This window comes from Haemorhous mexicanus, chromosome 3, assembly GCF_027477595.1.
Source record: "Haemorhous mexicanus isolate bHaeMex1 chromosome 3, bHaeMex1.pri, whole genome shotgun sequence".
Taxonomy (NCBI): domain Eukaryota; kingdom Metazoa; phylum Chordata; class Aves; order Passeriformes; family Fringillidae; genus Haemorhous; species Haemorhous mexicanus.
The window spans coordinates 58,876,650-58,895,402 of NC_082343.1; the positions used below are offsets into that span (position 1 = coordinate 58,876,650).

The 18,753-nt window shown below is 40.2% G+C and overlaps 1 protein-coding gene across 4 annotated transcripts in view; it reads right to left on the reverse strand.

The window, feature by feature from the left end:
- Positions 1-18,753, reverse strand: part of MTHFD1L (methylenetetrahydrofolate dehydrogenase (NADP+ dependent) 1 like) — a 150,612-nt gene that overhangs the window by 73,557 nt on the left and 58,302 nt on the right. For all 4 annotated transcript variants that reach the window (XR_009485829.1, XR_009485828.1, XM_059841977.1 and 1 more), the window contains exon 20: positions 17,206-17,317. Coding sequence is in view for 2 of the 4 variants with exons in the window: in XM_059841977.1 (XP_059697960.1) it covers positions 17,206-17,317 (112 nt within the window). In the remaining 2 variants the exon portion in view is untranslated. The remainder of the gene's footprint in view (positions 1-17,205; positions 17,318-18,753) is intronic.

Here is an 18,753-nt window from a genome sequence, read left to right on the forward strand (position 1 = left end):
GTACCAGCATGGTGTTAATTGCTTGCTTTGATTTCCAGGACACAAACCCATTTCCAATGCAGTTTTAATGAAAGTAAAGAGGTAAATGATTTGCCTTCAGCAAGCTCAAAGAAAACACACAGGTATTTGCACTTCCAGGCTGAGAACACAACTCCACAGCAAACATCTACTAGATCAGGGTTAATACAGTCCCAGGCCTTGTCTTGCCTTCTGAATCCCCTCCCTGCACTGATAAGACTCAATGATGAGCTGGACAAGTGCTAAAAGATTATCTTCTGGGTGCAATTTTCAGTCAGTACAGTTCTCTGGACTCTCACTGTGTGGTCATGTAAAGTGCAAAACCTGAAGTGCAAACCTGTTGTTTAAATTTTGTGCTTCAGTATTAGAGCCTAAGCATCACAAAGAACATTGGAATGAGGATTAAAAATTAAAATTTCATGTATCAGCAGTGCTGTTAGGAACACAGGAACTGTGTTTGTGGCCTGGAAATCAAAGCAAATCAAAGTATCAGCACTACCATTGCATTACTGTTAAGAGTGGGCTATAGGTCAAACCTAGCAATTAATTTACATACATATCAGAAATAAACTGCATCAAAAGGGTCAAATAAGGTCAAATAATTTGTTCTCATAAACTATCCACGAGTGTGACCAAAAGCAGCTCATTCTTACACATCTGGGTAACTGCAGGATCTTGGGTCAAAAAGCCAGTAGGCAAAACACAACACACAATTGCTACAGGTCTTTCTAGAGATCATTTATGTGACATCTACTTTACCCTCTCCTGCTACCAAAATAATCAATAAACCATAGTTTTCTTTCAGAGCAAGAACCCAAAATATCAAAATTAAGTAAGGGGAAAATGGGGAAGGAGAAGCCCCTAGGGATGAAACTGGGCAATAGAGAGAGGTCTGTTGGGTGGTGCAAAGTCAGAACAAACTCTCTTCACTGGAGTCTTTAATTCTACTTCAGGGCTCAGGCAAATGAACAAATCACTCTCATGGTTTTGTTTCTTGTTTATAATTATCATAACCTTCTTTATGTAATTACTGCCTTATCAAGGACATCTGGGAATCACCTACATGTGACATTAGCTTAAATAGACAGTGTCGTGTGTTAAGCAACTAATCAGATTTCACCATCATTCTTAATACAAAATCTAATTTTTCTCCATCTAAAAATTCATCTATCTTGCTAAAGCTGCATAAAGTGGTTCCACATTACTCTTACATTGATATAGTGCTTAAAAGCCTTACAGAAAGAGATGTTTAGAATATTTTTCAAAAAGCTATTTCACCCACAATTGAACTTGATGTGTATTGAGGGTAATTTTTAATGAAAGTATCTTTTCCCTAGTCAGCCCTTTGTACCAACAAATCAATGTCAAAATAAAGCATTTGTACTATAAAGGGCCAAGTCAGATGCACACACATGAAGTGAAGCTTGAGGACGAATTGTGAGTCTGGATTCCTGAACAATGTGAAAGGAAATGGAAACTCTGAGCTGCAAGTTGCCATTTACTCCCCACATGTAAACATATCTGTTCTAATGCAGCTGTCTGCTGGTAAACTCAGGAAAGGAAGAGCTCAAAGTCACAGAAGCACATGAACTGTGAACCTGGAACTGGAGATATGCGAGCTACAAAGTACTGATATGTTCTTTTTAAAGTGAAAAATATCAAGGTGTGCTATCGCCAAAACAAACCAGGATGATCAGTGATTTCTCTAACAGGATATCATATTTTTGTTAGTATAGCTAGGGATGAATAACCAGATGTTTGTCCACTTTGACTCTAGCAATTATTTGATGTGAACTTCCATTATTTTGACTGACTTTGGAATGTAACAAATACTTTCTTCTCCCCCTCCCCACCCCCCTCAACAGAGGGAGTTTTCCTGTTCATTTTTCTTTCCACGCATTCTCCGATGTCATGGAACACAGGAATTCACTGCTACCACTGCTGAACACAAAGTCCAGCAGAAAACTACACATGAATATGTTAGCCTGAACATTTTCCATGCTATGAAGAAAATATTTTGCATCGGTTATTAAAATTTTATGTTGTTGTTGTGAAGTCTAGAAGAAAAAGTAATAGGAAAAATATTTGCCCCTAAGTTTAATAGACCATAAGCTAATTGGATGTAATCTGTACTTTCCATCTTTTGCTAAAGAAAGATGCCAGGGCGGTATTTGCCCTGCTGACATCAGGGCACTGGAGGTTTCTGATTGTTGACACCCAATCCATGCTTTTGACTGAACCAGCAGATATGGCAGTTCATTCTGCCTTCCTTCAAAGGAGACTTATTATCTCCCTTGGCTCAGTCTCAGGCCTCAGCTAACAGTCACTGCCTGCTGGCAGCAAGGGCTGCATAGGAAACTTGGCTCCCAGGAATACACTTAATTTAAGTGCTGGTTCCCTTGGGACTCCATAACAAGCTATTTCAATCTTTTCCTCAGAAACATTTATTTTTCCATAAGAAAGTAATTTTACCATTGAAATGCAGGGCAGCTTTAAATGAAAAACTGAAGGTTACCTCATAACCTCTCACAGTTACTCACTTTTAATATCAATTGATGTTAACTCTCCAAGAGCATCCCATACATTAAACAAAAGAATATTCACAATGATTCATACAGATCATCACCAGACTATAGACAAAAAAGAAGTACAGAAAATTCATTTATTTACTCCAAGCCAGACAGGTGAAGAAAACTTTTAAATCTCAATCCTCTGACAATTAAGGATAAAATTGCTTTTTGTGGGTGTTAAAGGTCTATTTATGTATGTATGCTGCAGATGTTGGGCTTTAAATTCAGGGTGGGAATCAAACTGAAAATTCCAGGAGCTGGCAGGAGTAGCACTGTGTGACAGAAAGCATGCTCTGCACATCTCCACAGCTCCGCTTGCTTCCCTGTCTTGAAAATATGCAGAAGTGCAACTGCAGTGATTCCTGCCTCCAAACCACCAATTTAGGGCATGGTTTTACACCGTGGCTGAACCAAATAAGCACCCTGACTTGCTGAAAGGGTAATTCTTGTTCATTCTTAAGTCTTCTGCCTTTCTCTCCTGCTCCGTCCCTGCTGCCCAGACTTTTTTGGCATCCATTTAATTGGAAGGTAAACTGTTGCAATTTGCTAAACAGAAAGCAAAAACATACAAAAACACACACACACACACACACAAAAAGTTGCCAGTTTTTCCACTGGGCTATATTTGAATTAGTTGAAGTAAGACCAGACAAGTATCTGAACATGTTTGAACAAGCAGCAGAAGCAAGGGAAGGAAGGAAGATACATTTCAGCAATGGAAAACTTAATTCTTCCCTAGCCACCTTGTCAAACCATATTCTGATACTTCAAATGTAAAATTTGACATTTTCTTGCAGCTCACTATATAGTAATGAGCTCATTATTTAAATTTATTACTAGGGATTAAAACCAGAAGATGTCTTACAAGTCACAAATGATTCACTCTAATAGAAACTAAGTGAGCTGAATGTGGCTTCATGGGCTACACTGTTCTTTGAATCGCTCTGCTAAGCCTGCTGGGTTTTACAGTCACTCTCTCTTAATTTCTGTGTCCTGTACTCATGTAAAGATCTGTCACTCTTAGGCTAAGTGTTATGAACTGCAATGCATAGCTAAATACTCTAACCAAATATACACGTCGTCCCCCCCATTTTGTAACCTCCTTCTGTTACAACATTAACCAGAAAAATTCAAACAAAAGAACTGTGAATTTTAGGTTGCATCCTTTCACCATTCACAGCACGTTTTCTTTGAGGTAACAGAGTAACATTTGCTCACAAGACAGATGACCACGTTTGGAGCACAATTAATGGCACAGGAATAAGGCAATTACGTTACATACCTTAAAGATCACCATGGTCTTTGGCAAAAGAATTATTAGTCTTCTGGTAATTACAAAATTAAAACCTCACCACCTCTCTATTTAGAGTTGCGTGGAAGGAATAATTAACAGCAGCACTGATGGCTCTTCATTTAAGACCATTCTTTTACAATCCCGTGAGGAGTACATTAACTTATGGTACCCACAGTATTTCCCTAAGGGCTTAAAATAAATTTCATCACATTTAAACCATGTTACTCAATGCATATCTCACTACCAGACTTTCATTTACTTCCACTTTTAAAAGACCCAGTTGGCTGAAGCACCTTTCATCAGAGTGAAACTGCTTTCTGTTGAGCTCTCAGGTTTTGGGTCCTTCTACACTCCCCTTAAAAAAGCTACTGAATATGGACTTCCAAGATGCTTTGAGAATTCATGTTACAAGCATCTGGAAAACACTAACTTCAAGGGGCAGGCACAGAGCCTGAAAATTTCTTCTCTGGAAAAGTTCTAAGCATTTCATCAAATGGCCATGAAGCAAAACATGCTTTAGTACCAATATTGTACTGTTTTGTGAATAAGAAAATAAGGGATGCAAAGAACCCTCTTTTTGAGACCAACCACCACTTCAGCATATGCCCTGGAAAAAGACATTTTGAAGGGCGGCAGAAACACAGCCAGGCAACGAGCGATGATACACGTCGGGATGAGGAACACGGAATTTTTGCAGCCAGACAAGCTGCCATCAGAACGTATCACAACTCCGAGACAAAATCCATTTAAGCAGCACCTCCCGCCACATGCTGGGCTGCGGGTGCCCAGGAAATCCCTCTGCCAGCCGCTCCTCACCCACGTCACAGAACAAAAGCATCCGTGCGCGGACAGCGCAGGCGGGGCGGCGGCCGAGGCTGCGGCGAACGCCCCACAAGAAAGGGCCGCTGAATCGCGATGATCAATGCTGCTGTCACTGGCGCAGTCACCCGAGGCACGCCAGGCACGGAGTCATCCATCACCGCCTGTGAGCCCACCCCGCAGTGCACGAAGCCATGCGCCCCGGGCAGCCTCCCCCCGACTCGGCACACACTCGGAGAAGCATTCTCCATTCTGCCCTTCTCTAATCCGGGCAGCACTTGCATACTATGGTAAGGATTTTGCCCATGACTTAGGCACTGCCTTTTCTGTGTACCCATGTAGTGCATCCCTCTCCCGGAAGGACAAACAGGTTCTGGTCTTACTTCATCCCACTTAAGTCTTTGCTAGGAGACAGAATGCCTTCCTCGCATGATTGGCCCGGGAGAGGACACCAACAACACTGCTGACAGCACAACTATATCTTTTAGAAACTCATGGGAAAGGGCATCTCCTCTTATGTATCCCCGGGAAGAGGAATATTATTCCCCTGCATGAGCAGTTTGTCTTGATGTAAAAATGGCCTAGTGAAACCTCTGATGCAGAGGCTGTAAATGACTCTACAAGACCACCCCAAGACCTTTGCTGGAGAGTTCTGTGAGAGTGGAAAGTATCCTACAAAAAGTGCAAGATGTGTGTATTGAACATATACAAAATTTAAGATACCAATAAACAAAAAGACGTTCCATGGAGACAGAGAACACTGGGTACTGTTAGTAGTATTTTAGGAGACAGGAAATAATGCCTGGTAGTGAGTACATGTAGCATAAACCACAGAAGAGCAGAGGAGGGTAAAAGAAGCAGGCAGGTAAAGCCCACTGTGCTGCACAGACTTCATGCAATAGCCACATACATGGAGAAATGCAGCAGAAGCAGCTTTGGAAATCATGGAAGCTTTCCGTGGAAGCTCTCCAGTACCTTTTGCTGGCAGGTGTTAGTTTGGTTGTAATCATCTGCATTTTTAAAATATTATATACAGAACTGGTATTTGAACCTCTACTCAAAGTGTAAGATTGATGATCTGCGACAAGCTTATTAATATCTATTTGCTGTTTTCCCTATAATTTTTGGATAAGGAAAAAGAACTCCACTGCTGTGGAAAATAATTGTGTCTGTTAAATGATATGATGTCACATGTAATTAATCTTATAGAAAGAATTACAAACTGAGGAGAGAGAAGGTACTAAGGTCACACACCAACAAATCCCATCTTCCTACAGAGAATTCCCAATTAAAAATGCAGTCAAAACCAAAATCAAACCAAACCATAATTCTGCTGCTTTGCACGAGAAATCCTTGCAGCTGCTCATGGCTAAATCAATTCTTTAATGCTTATGGTGAATTTATCCACTTAACCACAATTCAAGTAATCAGGGCAACAGAATTGCCATTGTAAACTACCCATTACCATTTCTGAAGTATTTCTACATTATTAGTTGTGCCTCCTTACTACAGATTATAAATTATTAATTTTTTCTCCAATTCCTCTTCATAATTGCCCATCATCTTGTCATCTTAGTTACTCTATCATCCTTTAGCCCTCCCCCACATTTTTGTGCTTTCTTGCTCCTTGTGCAGCGAAGAACCCCTAAACGAACGCTGAATTCCTAATGGGCTCCTGGACAGGCTGAACCTGCAGCCCTTGATTTATGAAGCTGTTACTCAGTCCCTTGGGAGCTCTGTTTGAGATGCTGTAGATGGAGGCAGCACAAAGATACTGTGTCCTCATGCATGCAAAGCATCTGTTTGTCCCTGAAGCTTCATTCCCACTCAGGGCTTGCAGCCAGTGCCAAGCTGAAAATATTTTAGAAGCGTGTGTCTTATTCCTGCAGGTAGCAAAGTTGAGGAGCTTGAGACTGTCAGCTTCAATAAAGCTGTCAGCATAGAAAGCCAACCATAAAGGGACCAAAAAATAGGCCTACCATGTGAAAGACAGGTAGGCCACCCAAAATTTAAAAAAGGCTGTAACCTACATTTTCTCTTACTGTAGTAATCTCATCTGTTTCCTCAATCAAATCAAATTAATTAAACAGCAGCTTTATAAAACTGAAAAAATTAAATTACAAGGTCAGAGCATTAAACTGACCCTGAGATACCATTTTGGATATTAATCTTTTCTTTTAATGTATTATTTTATAGAACCAGAGAGCAGCATTTGAACACTTTCAAATATTGTCAGTAGCCGACCTTCAAAAGCACCTTGGCTGCTTGCCAAAACACCACTCTTCCCATTAACACATCACACTGGCCATACATAACCTAGCATTATTTGCAATCTCATTAACATGTTTAAAAATGGTTTAGAAATAAATTTACATCCCTAGACATGAATTCTTGAACTTTTCTTCAAAACTAATCCAATTAGATGATAAGATCAGATATGTAAACAAACATACTTTTTGTTTTCAAAGAGAAATAACTATTTTTCAGTAATTATTTTCTGTTAAAATACCCAGCATACAATAATACATATAGTTTGTTGCCTGAAAACTAAAAAACCCAACAAAACAACAATTTAAAGTTAGCACATTTTCAGAGAAATCACAGTATTTTTCTTTTATATTCTATTACCATAGACCATTTCTGAGGAAAAAACAAAACATCTAAATAAAAATAAAAATATTTGGAACCCTTAGCATCTGCACTTTTCTTCCAGGAACATCTAAAGACATAATCTTAACTTTTTCCCCAAACCACATTGCTTTAATTGGGCTCATAAGAGAGGGCAGCACAGGATGAAAAGAAAACATATCAGAGTTCTGATCCTGACTAAGAAAATGTAGCTTTAAATAATGGTTTTTGAAACCCCTTTTAAAAGAGCTCTCAGGGTGTCTGAGCTTATGGAATACTAGAGGAAAACAGAAAATCAACTCTGCAAAATGTAAATTTGTACTAGATGATATGAAAACTTTGTCTACTATAACTACCATAATCAAAAATGGAAATTCATATATTTATGTCCTGTTCACATTCCATGTTTTTATTGACTTCTCTGGAGCCTTGATAAATTAAGTCAGCTGTTCCAAATGTAAATACACAAAATAAATAAACAAACATTACCCCTTCAGGATGTATACATTATTAAAAACTTTAATTATAAAAGCTTTCAGAAAACAAAACACTTCTGCCTGCAAGTTCAGAATGAGTCAGAAAATAAAAAGCAAACACTGGTTTCTCCAACATGATGTAAATATCTGAAAAAACCTAATTCTTACACAAGTTGTGCATAAAAAGAACATTAGGTTTCAGGATCAAAAGGTCAGTAAACCAAACAAACAAAAATCTAATGAAGAGCTAACATTTTCAACTGATATTAAAAATAAACCATCCACTAAAATTAAAATTCAGCCTTTGAAATGGGACTTGAACTCTTTATGCATGCTCTGCCCTGCTGACCCTTGCTAAAGGGTGTAAGTCAATATGAAATACTCACAAATGGAGAGAGGATGATGGATTTTCTGCCAAATAACCCTAAGCAAAAGTAACGCTGTTAGCTGGGGAGCCTGCTTTTATTTCCTTTGCCAAGTGATGAATTAAGAGAACTTCCTAGCATACCTGATGTTTTACTGTTTGCAATTTTTTTAACCCCTGGTTCTTTTCTTTTTATAAATAAAAACAATACAACCAGTCGGCAACAAGAGAACAAAAGGAACTGCTTCTTATGTGTTGGGAGTTTTAAAACTAGGTAAGATTGCTGACTTGGGGAGGGAAGGGAAAATGAACAGAAGTTGCAATGTCATCAGTTTCTACTCACTAGAATGGTATTTTATTTATCAGGAACTGGGCAGTGCCTCTACTTTCTGAATGAATGACAGATCCTTCCTATCTATTTTTACCTCTGGGTAACTATCCTGAGACTGAGAATAATGGATAGCCCTTAACAGTTGTACACTCCATTTAGTTTATGAATATCACTGCCAGAGGAAAGAGTTGTGTTAATCTCTAACATGTTGCAGAAGAGGTCAGCATACAGGACATTAAAATACCACGTCAGCTTGTAAGTAAATTCCTGATGCATGTTTAAGTACTGGCAGCTGCCGTGGCTCTACAAAAGCCCCGTTACCTTAAAGTTCCTGTTACAGCAGTGCTTGTCATCTCCCCGTTTGCTATGGTGAGACAGTTTTTGCCCCCAAGAAAGTTCATAAACTGAAAGAACACATCGAGAAGAATGGGATTACATGTGCAGCCACAGAGGCTGCAATTACTTGCTCAAGGCCAGAAAGCCAGTGAAGGATGGAGGTGGGAATAAGATGTATGGCTCCTGTCAGGCACTGCAGTGCCACAGCCTCGAGACAGACCAGGACATCTCCATCAGAGACCATGTGCTGCTGGTGGCAAGCAATGGACTCGGCAGCTTTGTCTGCTTGTCTTTCACTGGGCCAGAAAGAGGAGACAGGACAGGTTTCCTCATGGCATCAGCTCCTCAGGAGCCAGCCAGAAGGAACACTCACACGGCCCTTCCTGCCTCCCCATCATCATTGCAGCACACTGCCCAGGCACACAATCCCGTCCCAAACACTATCTCACTGCATCTCCATTCTGCTCTGAAAACCCACACAACGGGAAGAAAACATGGAATTCTCAAATAAGCTACACATGTCCGGTTCTCTGCTTGTTTGTGACCCAGCCAGCTCAGTGGCAGTGTGACACTTCATTCAGCACCCAGCCAACACACATGTGCCCCTTCACAGCTCCTAGTCTGTGAGAAAACCATTTCATTCCTTTTCCAGTGAGGCACAAAGCAGCATCCATCCACCCAGAAACAATAAAAACCACACTGAAAATAACTGTGATAAGGCCATGCTATCTCTTAATTCTTTTCTGTCATGTAACCATTAAAATTTCTTTCTTCACACTGAAATCACCCATTAATTAAAAATTCTCTAAATATGCAAATTAAAATGCCTGGTCTCTCACATGACATTTGGCATGAGAACAGTGGTAACTCCTGTTCACTAGGAGGAAAGGCAGTCAAATAAACAGCTTTGCTATCCTGCAGGGTTAACTTCTTGAGTAGAAGATAATGTCACTATTAATTACAAAAGCTCTAAAAGAGAGGAAAAGACAGAGCGAGCTGCTACACTAGGGAACAAGTGTCAGAACCTGCAAATGCAAAGGGGTCTTTGCATTTTCAGGTTCTGACAAATTACAAGGGTCTTCAGCCCCACAAATTAAACCAGAGAAGCTAGTGATGTGAGTATACCATAATATATTAAAAATGGAATTAAAAAACCAAAATACACAAGAGCAGAATGCACTTCTCTTAATAAAGTGTGAATCGGGGTTTTCAAAATCCTGGAAGAAGAAGAAAAATACAAACCACAACGCTCATATCAACATCTTAAATAAATTCCTTTTCTTCTGGTGCCTCGTGCCTGAAAAGTATCAAACCTATCTTCAGGTAATGGAGGGAAGTCTGAGTGACTACAGACTTGATGGTTTTCTAATAGATTTTTAAGAAGAGAATAACTTTTAAAAACTGAAATAAGTAAGAAATATAACCTTTGTCTACCAAAGGGAGGCCATGGCAGATTAAAAGCTTTCTCCTGTGGTGAAAATATGACAAAATCTCATCAATAATGAGGAACAAAAGAACCTGCTACAGCAATACATAGGAGTCTGTAAACCAGGCTAGAGGGACATTACTACATGATTAAGGGGAGATCAGGCAGCCACCACACGAGAACTGTGGGACAGGAGAGAGGACCAGCCCCAGGGCTTCCATTTATTATTTGTTAAACCATGTCCACAGAAAGACTGAGCAACACTGATGGAGTTTATTGGCAACAGCAAAGCTTGAGAAGGTATCACACAGGAAAAGGTTTCTGTGGATTTACAAAGAAAAGAAAAAGAATAAAAACTATTTGCAGTAAAGTTACTGGAGTTGGAGAAAATTGACAAAAATCTGACCTACGATTTGGGAACTTCATAATTGAAAACATCAGGGAGGAGTCTGGGAACCTAGCAGTATTAATCACAGTCAATCTGTAGAAATCACAGTAATTTATGGAAAATGTGTGCTTGAATAGTTAGAGACAGTATTACTAAACATTATCACCTGAGAAAGAGAGGACTAAGCTGTAACACAGTATCACAAAAACCAGATCAAATGAGTCCCAGTTGGCCATGGCAAGAGTTAAAAATCCTAGCTGGTTTCAAACTGGAGCTAAGTTTATGAAGGAGACAACTTGATATGCTTATCAGATAAAGCAGAGAACTCAGCTAAAAGGCTGATGATTTATAATCAAATGTTATTTTATTCCTGTAAATTGCCCCTCGCAATTCTGAAAATAAACAGCAGATTTGGGAACAAACATTTACAAATATGCTTTGTAGCAAGGAAAGGCAAAGTGAATTTCCAACATGTTTTTAAGATGCATATTTTTTTAAAAGGAAGAAAGTAAAATCTCACTACAAGACAGTCCATAATTTAGGAGGCTTTGTCTTCAAAATAGCACCACCTCTCCTGACTGGGAAAAACATAACTTTTTTAATGCCAAGTTTGATATTTGTCAGACATAGTTCAATAGCTCATGATCAATACCAACTTTCAGTTACGAGTTCAGCTTTGCATATATAGCATTTCAAATTAATTCAGCTCTGAAATACAGTGACATATGATACTGAAGTCAATGCTAGCATGCTTCCTTATACACAAAAACATTCAGGACAGCTCTCTTCTACTCAATTTTTCTTCTGAAAAGCTTAATATTGCAATGTATGCTAAAGAGCAGAAGAAAAAAATTATAGAAATCTGCAGTGACAATGTAGAGTCAGAACTTTCTCAAGGACTCTGAACACACAAAAATATAAGAAAATATGTTTCTCATTTCACATAATAATTAATAAATTATTTCAAGACTGCTTTAAGCACTAAAGCACAAATAGATAGCAATTTAAATCATTGTCACCCCACTTCCAGTTGCAGCAAGCTACAAGCAAGCATGATTTGCATCCAGATTATTTGTGACAAGGCAGTAAGTAAACTCAGCTTCCAGGAACTCTGACTTCATGCCAGTGAAAAAAACCCCACATTTGTATTACATCTCACCTCTGAAGACTTTCCTGCTTACTGGTAAGAAAACTTGCTAAGATTTTAAGAGCGTGAAGAAGGAGACGATTTTTTTGCTCCCACTTTACAACAAGTGAAAGCAATGGAGTTTACTTTTACCCCAGCAGCTGTGAGGAAAGTAATAAAAAGGGCAGCCTGGATGTGAATGGCACCACCACTCACACGTGAACAGCACAGATTCACGGACCTTCTAGCAGTAATGGCACCTTACTTTGCAGTTTATGGTACCACTGAGACTTGTATTATTAGACCATGACTTTAAGAGCTTCACAGCAATACCAGCTAACACAGCATCACCTTCCCTCCCCCCAGCCCACTGTCACAGTTGTGCCCAGCACAGCTGCTTGAGCAGCTGCAGCATGAACAGGGGCAGAGAAAATACTGTAAAGTTCTGAACATCCTTCTTCTGGTTTGCAGTACACACAGATCAGAGTAGGCAAGCCACACCTACACTGACAATGCTCTCAACTACCCCGTGCCATGAAGCCTTAGCCTTGCTTTAACACTTTAACAAGAACAGCCACATTGTTCAGAGAGCAACATCCTGGAATGCAATCGCACTAAATTTTGGGGTTTTTTTCTGAAAGTAAGAGTGAAGAAGTCAGAGATTAAATAATGCAATCTAGAAAGTTGCTGGGGAGATTCTTAAAAATTGAAGCTTTCTGGAGAGTCGCTGCATGGAATCCCCTTCTAATGATATCAAGCAAAAAAGTATTAAAAATAAATCCTTGAACTTGACATTTAAATGTAATAATATCACATTACTAGTGGCGCCAAGAGAAGTTTAGCCAAAGTATCTGGGCTTTACTTCCTTTTTTGGAAAAAGAATACACAAAAAATGGATTGAAGAGTCTTATGATATTTAAAAAAAATCTACTTAAGATGATTCACTTAGTGTATTAAACACATTTAATTTTTATAAGGTGCTTTATAAACTTGTTAAACAATGTCTGCTCTGACAGTATGTAAAATGAAATAAAACTTTGTATGTACTGAAGAGATACTTACAACAGCTAGCATCATTAGCTTACTCTAACCAACAGAGTACCAGCACAATAAAAAGAGTCAATTACTTGGCTTGTAAAAATTTACTGCGTCTACAAATTCTTTCCACTTACATCAAGTGTACCAACTAAAGAAAGAAACAGAAAATGGACTTAAGAATTAAGTCAGCAACAGTTTGCAATAATTCCCTTCTTGTCACCTGATAAAAACCACCAGGACAAAGTTGCCCAGCACAGCATGCTCTCAGCATCAAATGTGATGTGCTTATCGGGAGTACCAAAGAAAGCAATTGACAACCATAAAGTCCAAACCTGAAAAACAAACTTGAGAAGAACTTTGCTTTAGGATTCCAAGGATCTACTCATGCTTCACTCTTCTTCTGATTTACAATAAACCCTCTCTTTAGCTGAACACGAAGGGATGAAAGAGATGGACAGGGCAAACTGCTGAGTTGTATAGTGCAATAATTCCAGACAGCTCAGGAAAAGCCCCGAGTTCAGAGAGCCCCAAACCCTACAGTTCCAGGGACAGTTCCACAGCAGCTGAGATGATGGGCACATTCACTGCACCTCAGCGTGGGTGCTCCCCATGCAGGAGCTGCCTGCAGCCCTCCTCAGTGGGCCACTCCTGCTCTCAGCAGGGCCAGGGGAATGGTGTTTCCCAGCAGGGAAACACAAAGAGGCCGAGAGGACAAACAAATGCAAACCAGGCAGCAGCAGCTGCAGCATCGCTCTTAAAGTTCAGTAGCAAAATTCATACCAAGAACTCAAAATTAAAGCAAAAAGGCTGAGTTACTGCTACATAGCAACAAGGCTCAGGAAAGAGAGAAAGGAAAAGATGAGCTAAAAGGCTTAAGCTATTTAAACCTAATAAAAGCCTGTGATTCACTTGGATATCTGAAACTGAAGCAGGGAATGCCTTCAGTTAGGGAGAGTTCACAACAGGACTCAATGGTTAAACTTCATTTATAGTTTCTTTAAAGCAGACTGCCTACATCACTGTTACCTGACACTACTCAAAAGGCACAGCACGATGCCATTCCAGCTGAAAAGCAAGCAGAGAAACAGGCAATGCAGGGTAGAGAGAAAAAGTAAGGTTTAAAAATAAATTTTAAAAGAACACTTTGAGAGAGTTTCTTTTTTTCTTTTTCTTTTTTTTTTTTTTTTTCCCTTGGCTGTGGCACATGGTCACACAAGTAATTGGATCTACACAACAGATTGGTTTCTCACTGCTGGCTGTCCCAGCTCAGCCTCTCCTGCACCAGCTCTGGTGTTTTTGTGACTCTGGGCTGAACTGCTTCTGTGTTAAGTCAGCAGAAAACTAAGCCAACAAAAAAGGCAATAGGTTTCTGCTGGGATGTTGTGCAAAAACAGTTGAGCACAGGCTGAGAAAGGAGACAGGCTTAGCTGCCCTGGCAATGCAGGCTCAGTCTGGTCAGCTAGTGCATCCACAGTAGCTTTACTGGCACTTGAAAGCTCCAAACGAGGCTTTAATACTTATAAATATTTATTTCAGCAGAAACACCATCTTATGTGGCATTATCTCATCTTCCCCCTGTCACACAAAGCTGTTTGCCCAGACACTGTCTGTTGAGGGGGAAGGAAAGGCTTTTTTTTGTTGTGGTTGTTTTCAACTGAGACCAAGTCTCCAGCTCAGCTTGTCACATGGCTCTGTGAACAGGTGTGCTGGTGAAACAGAGGGGCTGCAAAGGACTGGAAACAGGCAGCTGGAGGAAGGAGGGTGCTTAAACCAGGACAGAGAGTTACAAAAGTCTGTGTTTGTAGAACTGTGTTGCAAATTCAAGACTTAGTACTGTCCACACACTTAACAGAAAATTCTAATCTAAAATAAATATGGTGTGAGTGAAAAAAAAAATCAAATAAATAAGAAATAGTTATAAACACTAAATATATAAAGCAATAAATACATGAATTATATATATTTTATATCACCATCCCATCTCACAGTGAGTGAGCTAATGTATGTACATAAAGATATTTATTCTACTATTCAGGAAAGTAATTTAATTGCAGAATATGTCACAGATTTCTTATGTTCCTGCTTTGGATGCAGCTGAGAGTAATCTCATAGCCTGTGGTCCCTCCAATGTCTCTCCCAGCCACATGGTTCTGCAAGATACCTTACTCTGTCCCTAGCACCTTTTGAATTCTTTCCTGAGCTTATGCAACTCAGTGACATGGCAGGGCTGTAATTGCTCACACAAGGTTTAATGAGTGCCAGATCTAATGCATGAGAACACTCCCAAAAGGGAAATGTGGAACAGTGAAAAGTTCTACTTTAAGCAGGAGTGAATAAACTCACTCAGCTACTTCCCTAACTGCAGCATAGCTGTCCTGCACCCTGGCTGGCTGAATTAACTAGAGGATCAGCTTTCCCCTTGGAATTTCAATGGCCATAGAAGGCTCAGGCAAACTCCTGTGAGCAGGAATGCAGTGGAGTTTCTTGCTACCTGCTTTGCTGTGCAGATTCACAGGGCATTGGGCCCTCCATCTGTATGGATGTCACCTCAGTGTAGACTGGTGAGCACTTTCTAGCTGTCATTTTAGACTTCAGTTGTGTAGGGTAGGATAGGACTGTATTTAATAGACCAGTGCTGTCTCTGCCCACGTGCTCTGAGTAGTTACCAGAAAAAATGTATTTTTTAAACCATTAAGCTTATGGTAATTACAACCATTAGAACAAATATTTACACTTGTGACTACCTGAAAAGTTTATTTAAGCAGGCCACTCTAAGAACTATTTCCTTTAATAATCTAACAAAGGACTACAAATCACGCTGAAGTTCCTGGCTCTGCGGAGCAAAGGCAGTCTTATTCTGAAGCCAGTTTCATGGGGATTTGTGTTCTGTGGAATAGAATCTGAACAAGAGCCTTTAGCTGGCAACACACAAAGGTTTTCCTATATTGAAGCTACGCTGCTTTGTCTCCCAGCAGAGCAACTGGAGCCAAAGACAAACAAAGCAGAAAAGAGCGTTAAAGACAAACAGGTGGAAAAGACTGAAAAAAGCACAAGAAATGCAAGGATATGCTCTCTGTGCCTGAGGGACACACTCAATGGAAGGGAATCCAAATCTAAGGCAATACATTCTGGCCTCTGAAACCTGGATCAAGACTCAAGTCTGTCGCCAGCATACTTTCATTCAACTGATACACAACTGACTCCTCACTTGAAATGATTGTACACTGCAGAAACAAAGTCACTTCACATGGCTTGTGAAAAATGTTAGCTACCCTAAATTCTTTTGCTCTTCATTCCACAAAGCCATGTAACAACAAACATGGCCCAATGAAACAGGAATTCAACTATCATTAAATAAATGTATTCAGAAAGCAATATGTTCTTCTTTGAATGGATGTTTGATTAAGAGAGGGAAATAAAGAGACCTTTAACTGTACAACACTGTAAAAAACAATCCTTTCCTGTATGTAGGTATGACATAAGCATACACATGCATGTTTCTCTACTAGTTTAAGAGAATTAGCATAATAAACCTCATGTTTCACATTGCTGCATCTTTTCAAGAGCATTGTTCCACTGGTACTCAAGCTTCAGCTTTAGGATTAATGTAATCCCACCTGGGTGTTCAGGACTCAGAAGAGAAGGACTGCAGCAGTGCAAAGGCATCACTACTGCAAAGCTGCTATGCCCCTTTTATTTAATTCTAAGGTTTAAACATTCACAACAATTTTTATAAAAGCTAGTTCATCGTTCAGCCACAAGTTTATTTAGCCTGCAACTGTAAGCTCTGTGTGTCTATTGTTGCTTGTGAAGGCTGAATTCCTAATGTAAAAAGAGTCAGCCCACTCAAATGCTTTCATGGGAACATAAGGGCCTCACGGTGAGGTTTGACAATGCAGCTGGACCAACTGAATGGCTCACAGCCACCAAAACAAGGCAGAATTAATCTTTTCTCTACCTTGCCTCTGCACTGGCTCAGGGACATCTGAGCTGGCTGAGTTTACTGAACTGGTGGAGAAATAACTCATCAGGAAAAAAAGAGTGGTTTCTGTTGGTTTATCAAGTGAGGCCAGATGAATGCTAATAGCATGAACAACAGGACACCTCTTTCAGTGCAATCCAGGGATTTGACTGGCTCAGCCACCTTGTGGAGTGAACAGGTCACTTGTGAGTCAAACATGGAGACAGGACCACAGTGACAGGACTTGAGACAAAAGGCAGGGTAAGTGAAGAAGTGCTGTTGGCTTATTACACATTCACTTTAAGATTATTTTATACTGATATTAATAATGAAGTAGCATCCTTACCTTTAATTGCTAATTTTACCATTCATTTGCATCACTGCCAATTTACTAACAAATCATAATACAATAAACTGAATATTTACTTACCTACAAATCCTTTCTCTCCAACTAATTTAAGAGCAATTTTATCTGCCAAAACAGAAGAATTTCCATGTGCAATGTTAGCAAAGGGTCCAGCGTGAACAAATACTGGCGTTCCCTGGATGATAAAAAAATATATGTAAGTAATTCAACATATAGACATCATGGTTTAACCCCAACAGCAACTAAGCCCCACAGCTGATTACTCACTCCTCTATCAGTGGGATGGGGGAGCAAATCAGAAGGGTTAAAGTCAGAATACTCATGGCTTGAGATAAAGACAATTTAATGATAAGTAAAGAAAAGACTGCACATACACGACCAAAGCAAAACAAGGAATTCATTCCTGCTTCCCATGGGCAGGCAGGTGTTCAGCCCAGGAAAGCAGGGCTCCATCATGTGTAATCATTACTTGGGAAGATAAATGCCAAACTCCAAACGTTCCCCCTTCCTCCTTCTTCCCACAGCTTTGTATGCTCAGCACGATGTCACATGGTTGGGAATATCCAGTTGAGGTCAGCTGTGTCCAACTGTGTCCCCTCCCAACATCCTGTCTACCCCACAGCCTGCTCGCTGGTGGGGTGAGGCAGAAGAGGCCTTGACTCTGTGCAAGCCCTGCTCAGCAATTACAAAAACATTCCTGTGTTACCAACACTGTCTCCAGCACAAATCCCAAACACAGCCCTGTACTAGCTGATGTGAAGATAATTAACCCTATCCCAGGCCAAACCAGCACATTAGGTAAGAAACTCAATACTTTTTCAGACTTATCAAAGTCACAAATAAATCAAAGCACATATAGCAAGGAAGTGCTATTAGACAATTTAGGGGAACATCTCAGGTGCTTGAGACCTCATTTGCCTGCTTCATTCCTAAGAACTAGTGCAAACCTACACAACTTCCTCACCCCACCTTGTACTAGCTCATGTTTCATATTTCCACAGCTCTAATACTGTGGTGTGCCATTCTGGCACATGTCCTGTAACAAGCCCTAAATGCAGCACTGCAGATACACAAGGAAGAGCCCAGCTCCAGCCCTTCTCCAGCCCTGTGTGCTCCTGTTTTCCTCACTGGCTGCAGCAGCCATTCCTACCCTGGCAGAGGAGCCAGCATAAGCTATGAGGGACCAGAGTCAAGGGTTAAGGAGCTGGAGAGGGAGATGGCAAGGGACATGCTGGGGTGCAGTGGGGATACTGACACAATGGAAAACACATTCACTGCTGCTGGAAGCCCAGGTGCAGAGCTGAATTCTCCTGCACTAGACACCACACATTTGTATTTACACAGGGAAAATTGACAGAGCTGATTTTCCCTGTGTAAATACAAATACATGGTGTCTATGTCTAATGACTTACTCCTTGCATCTCCTTTAGAGAGGTTTTCTAATCTAAACCAGAGAAAGGAGAGGCAAGGAGTAAGCAAATTAGCTATGTATAAGGAGTTTGTGAGGTAGGAAGCAGTTCTCAGCTTCCCTCTTATATTTTTGGCAGGGACCCAAAGGAAAGGAGAAATTAGAAAATAAGCATTCTCAGAAAGGGATTAGGATTAGGTGAG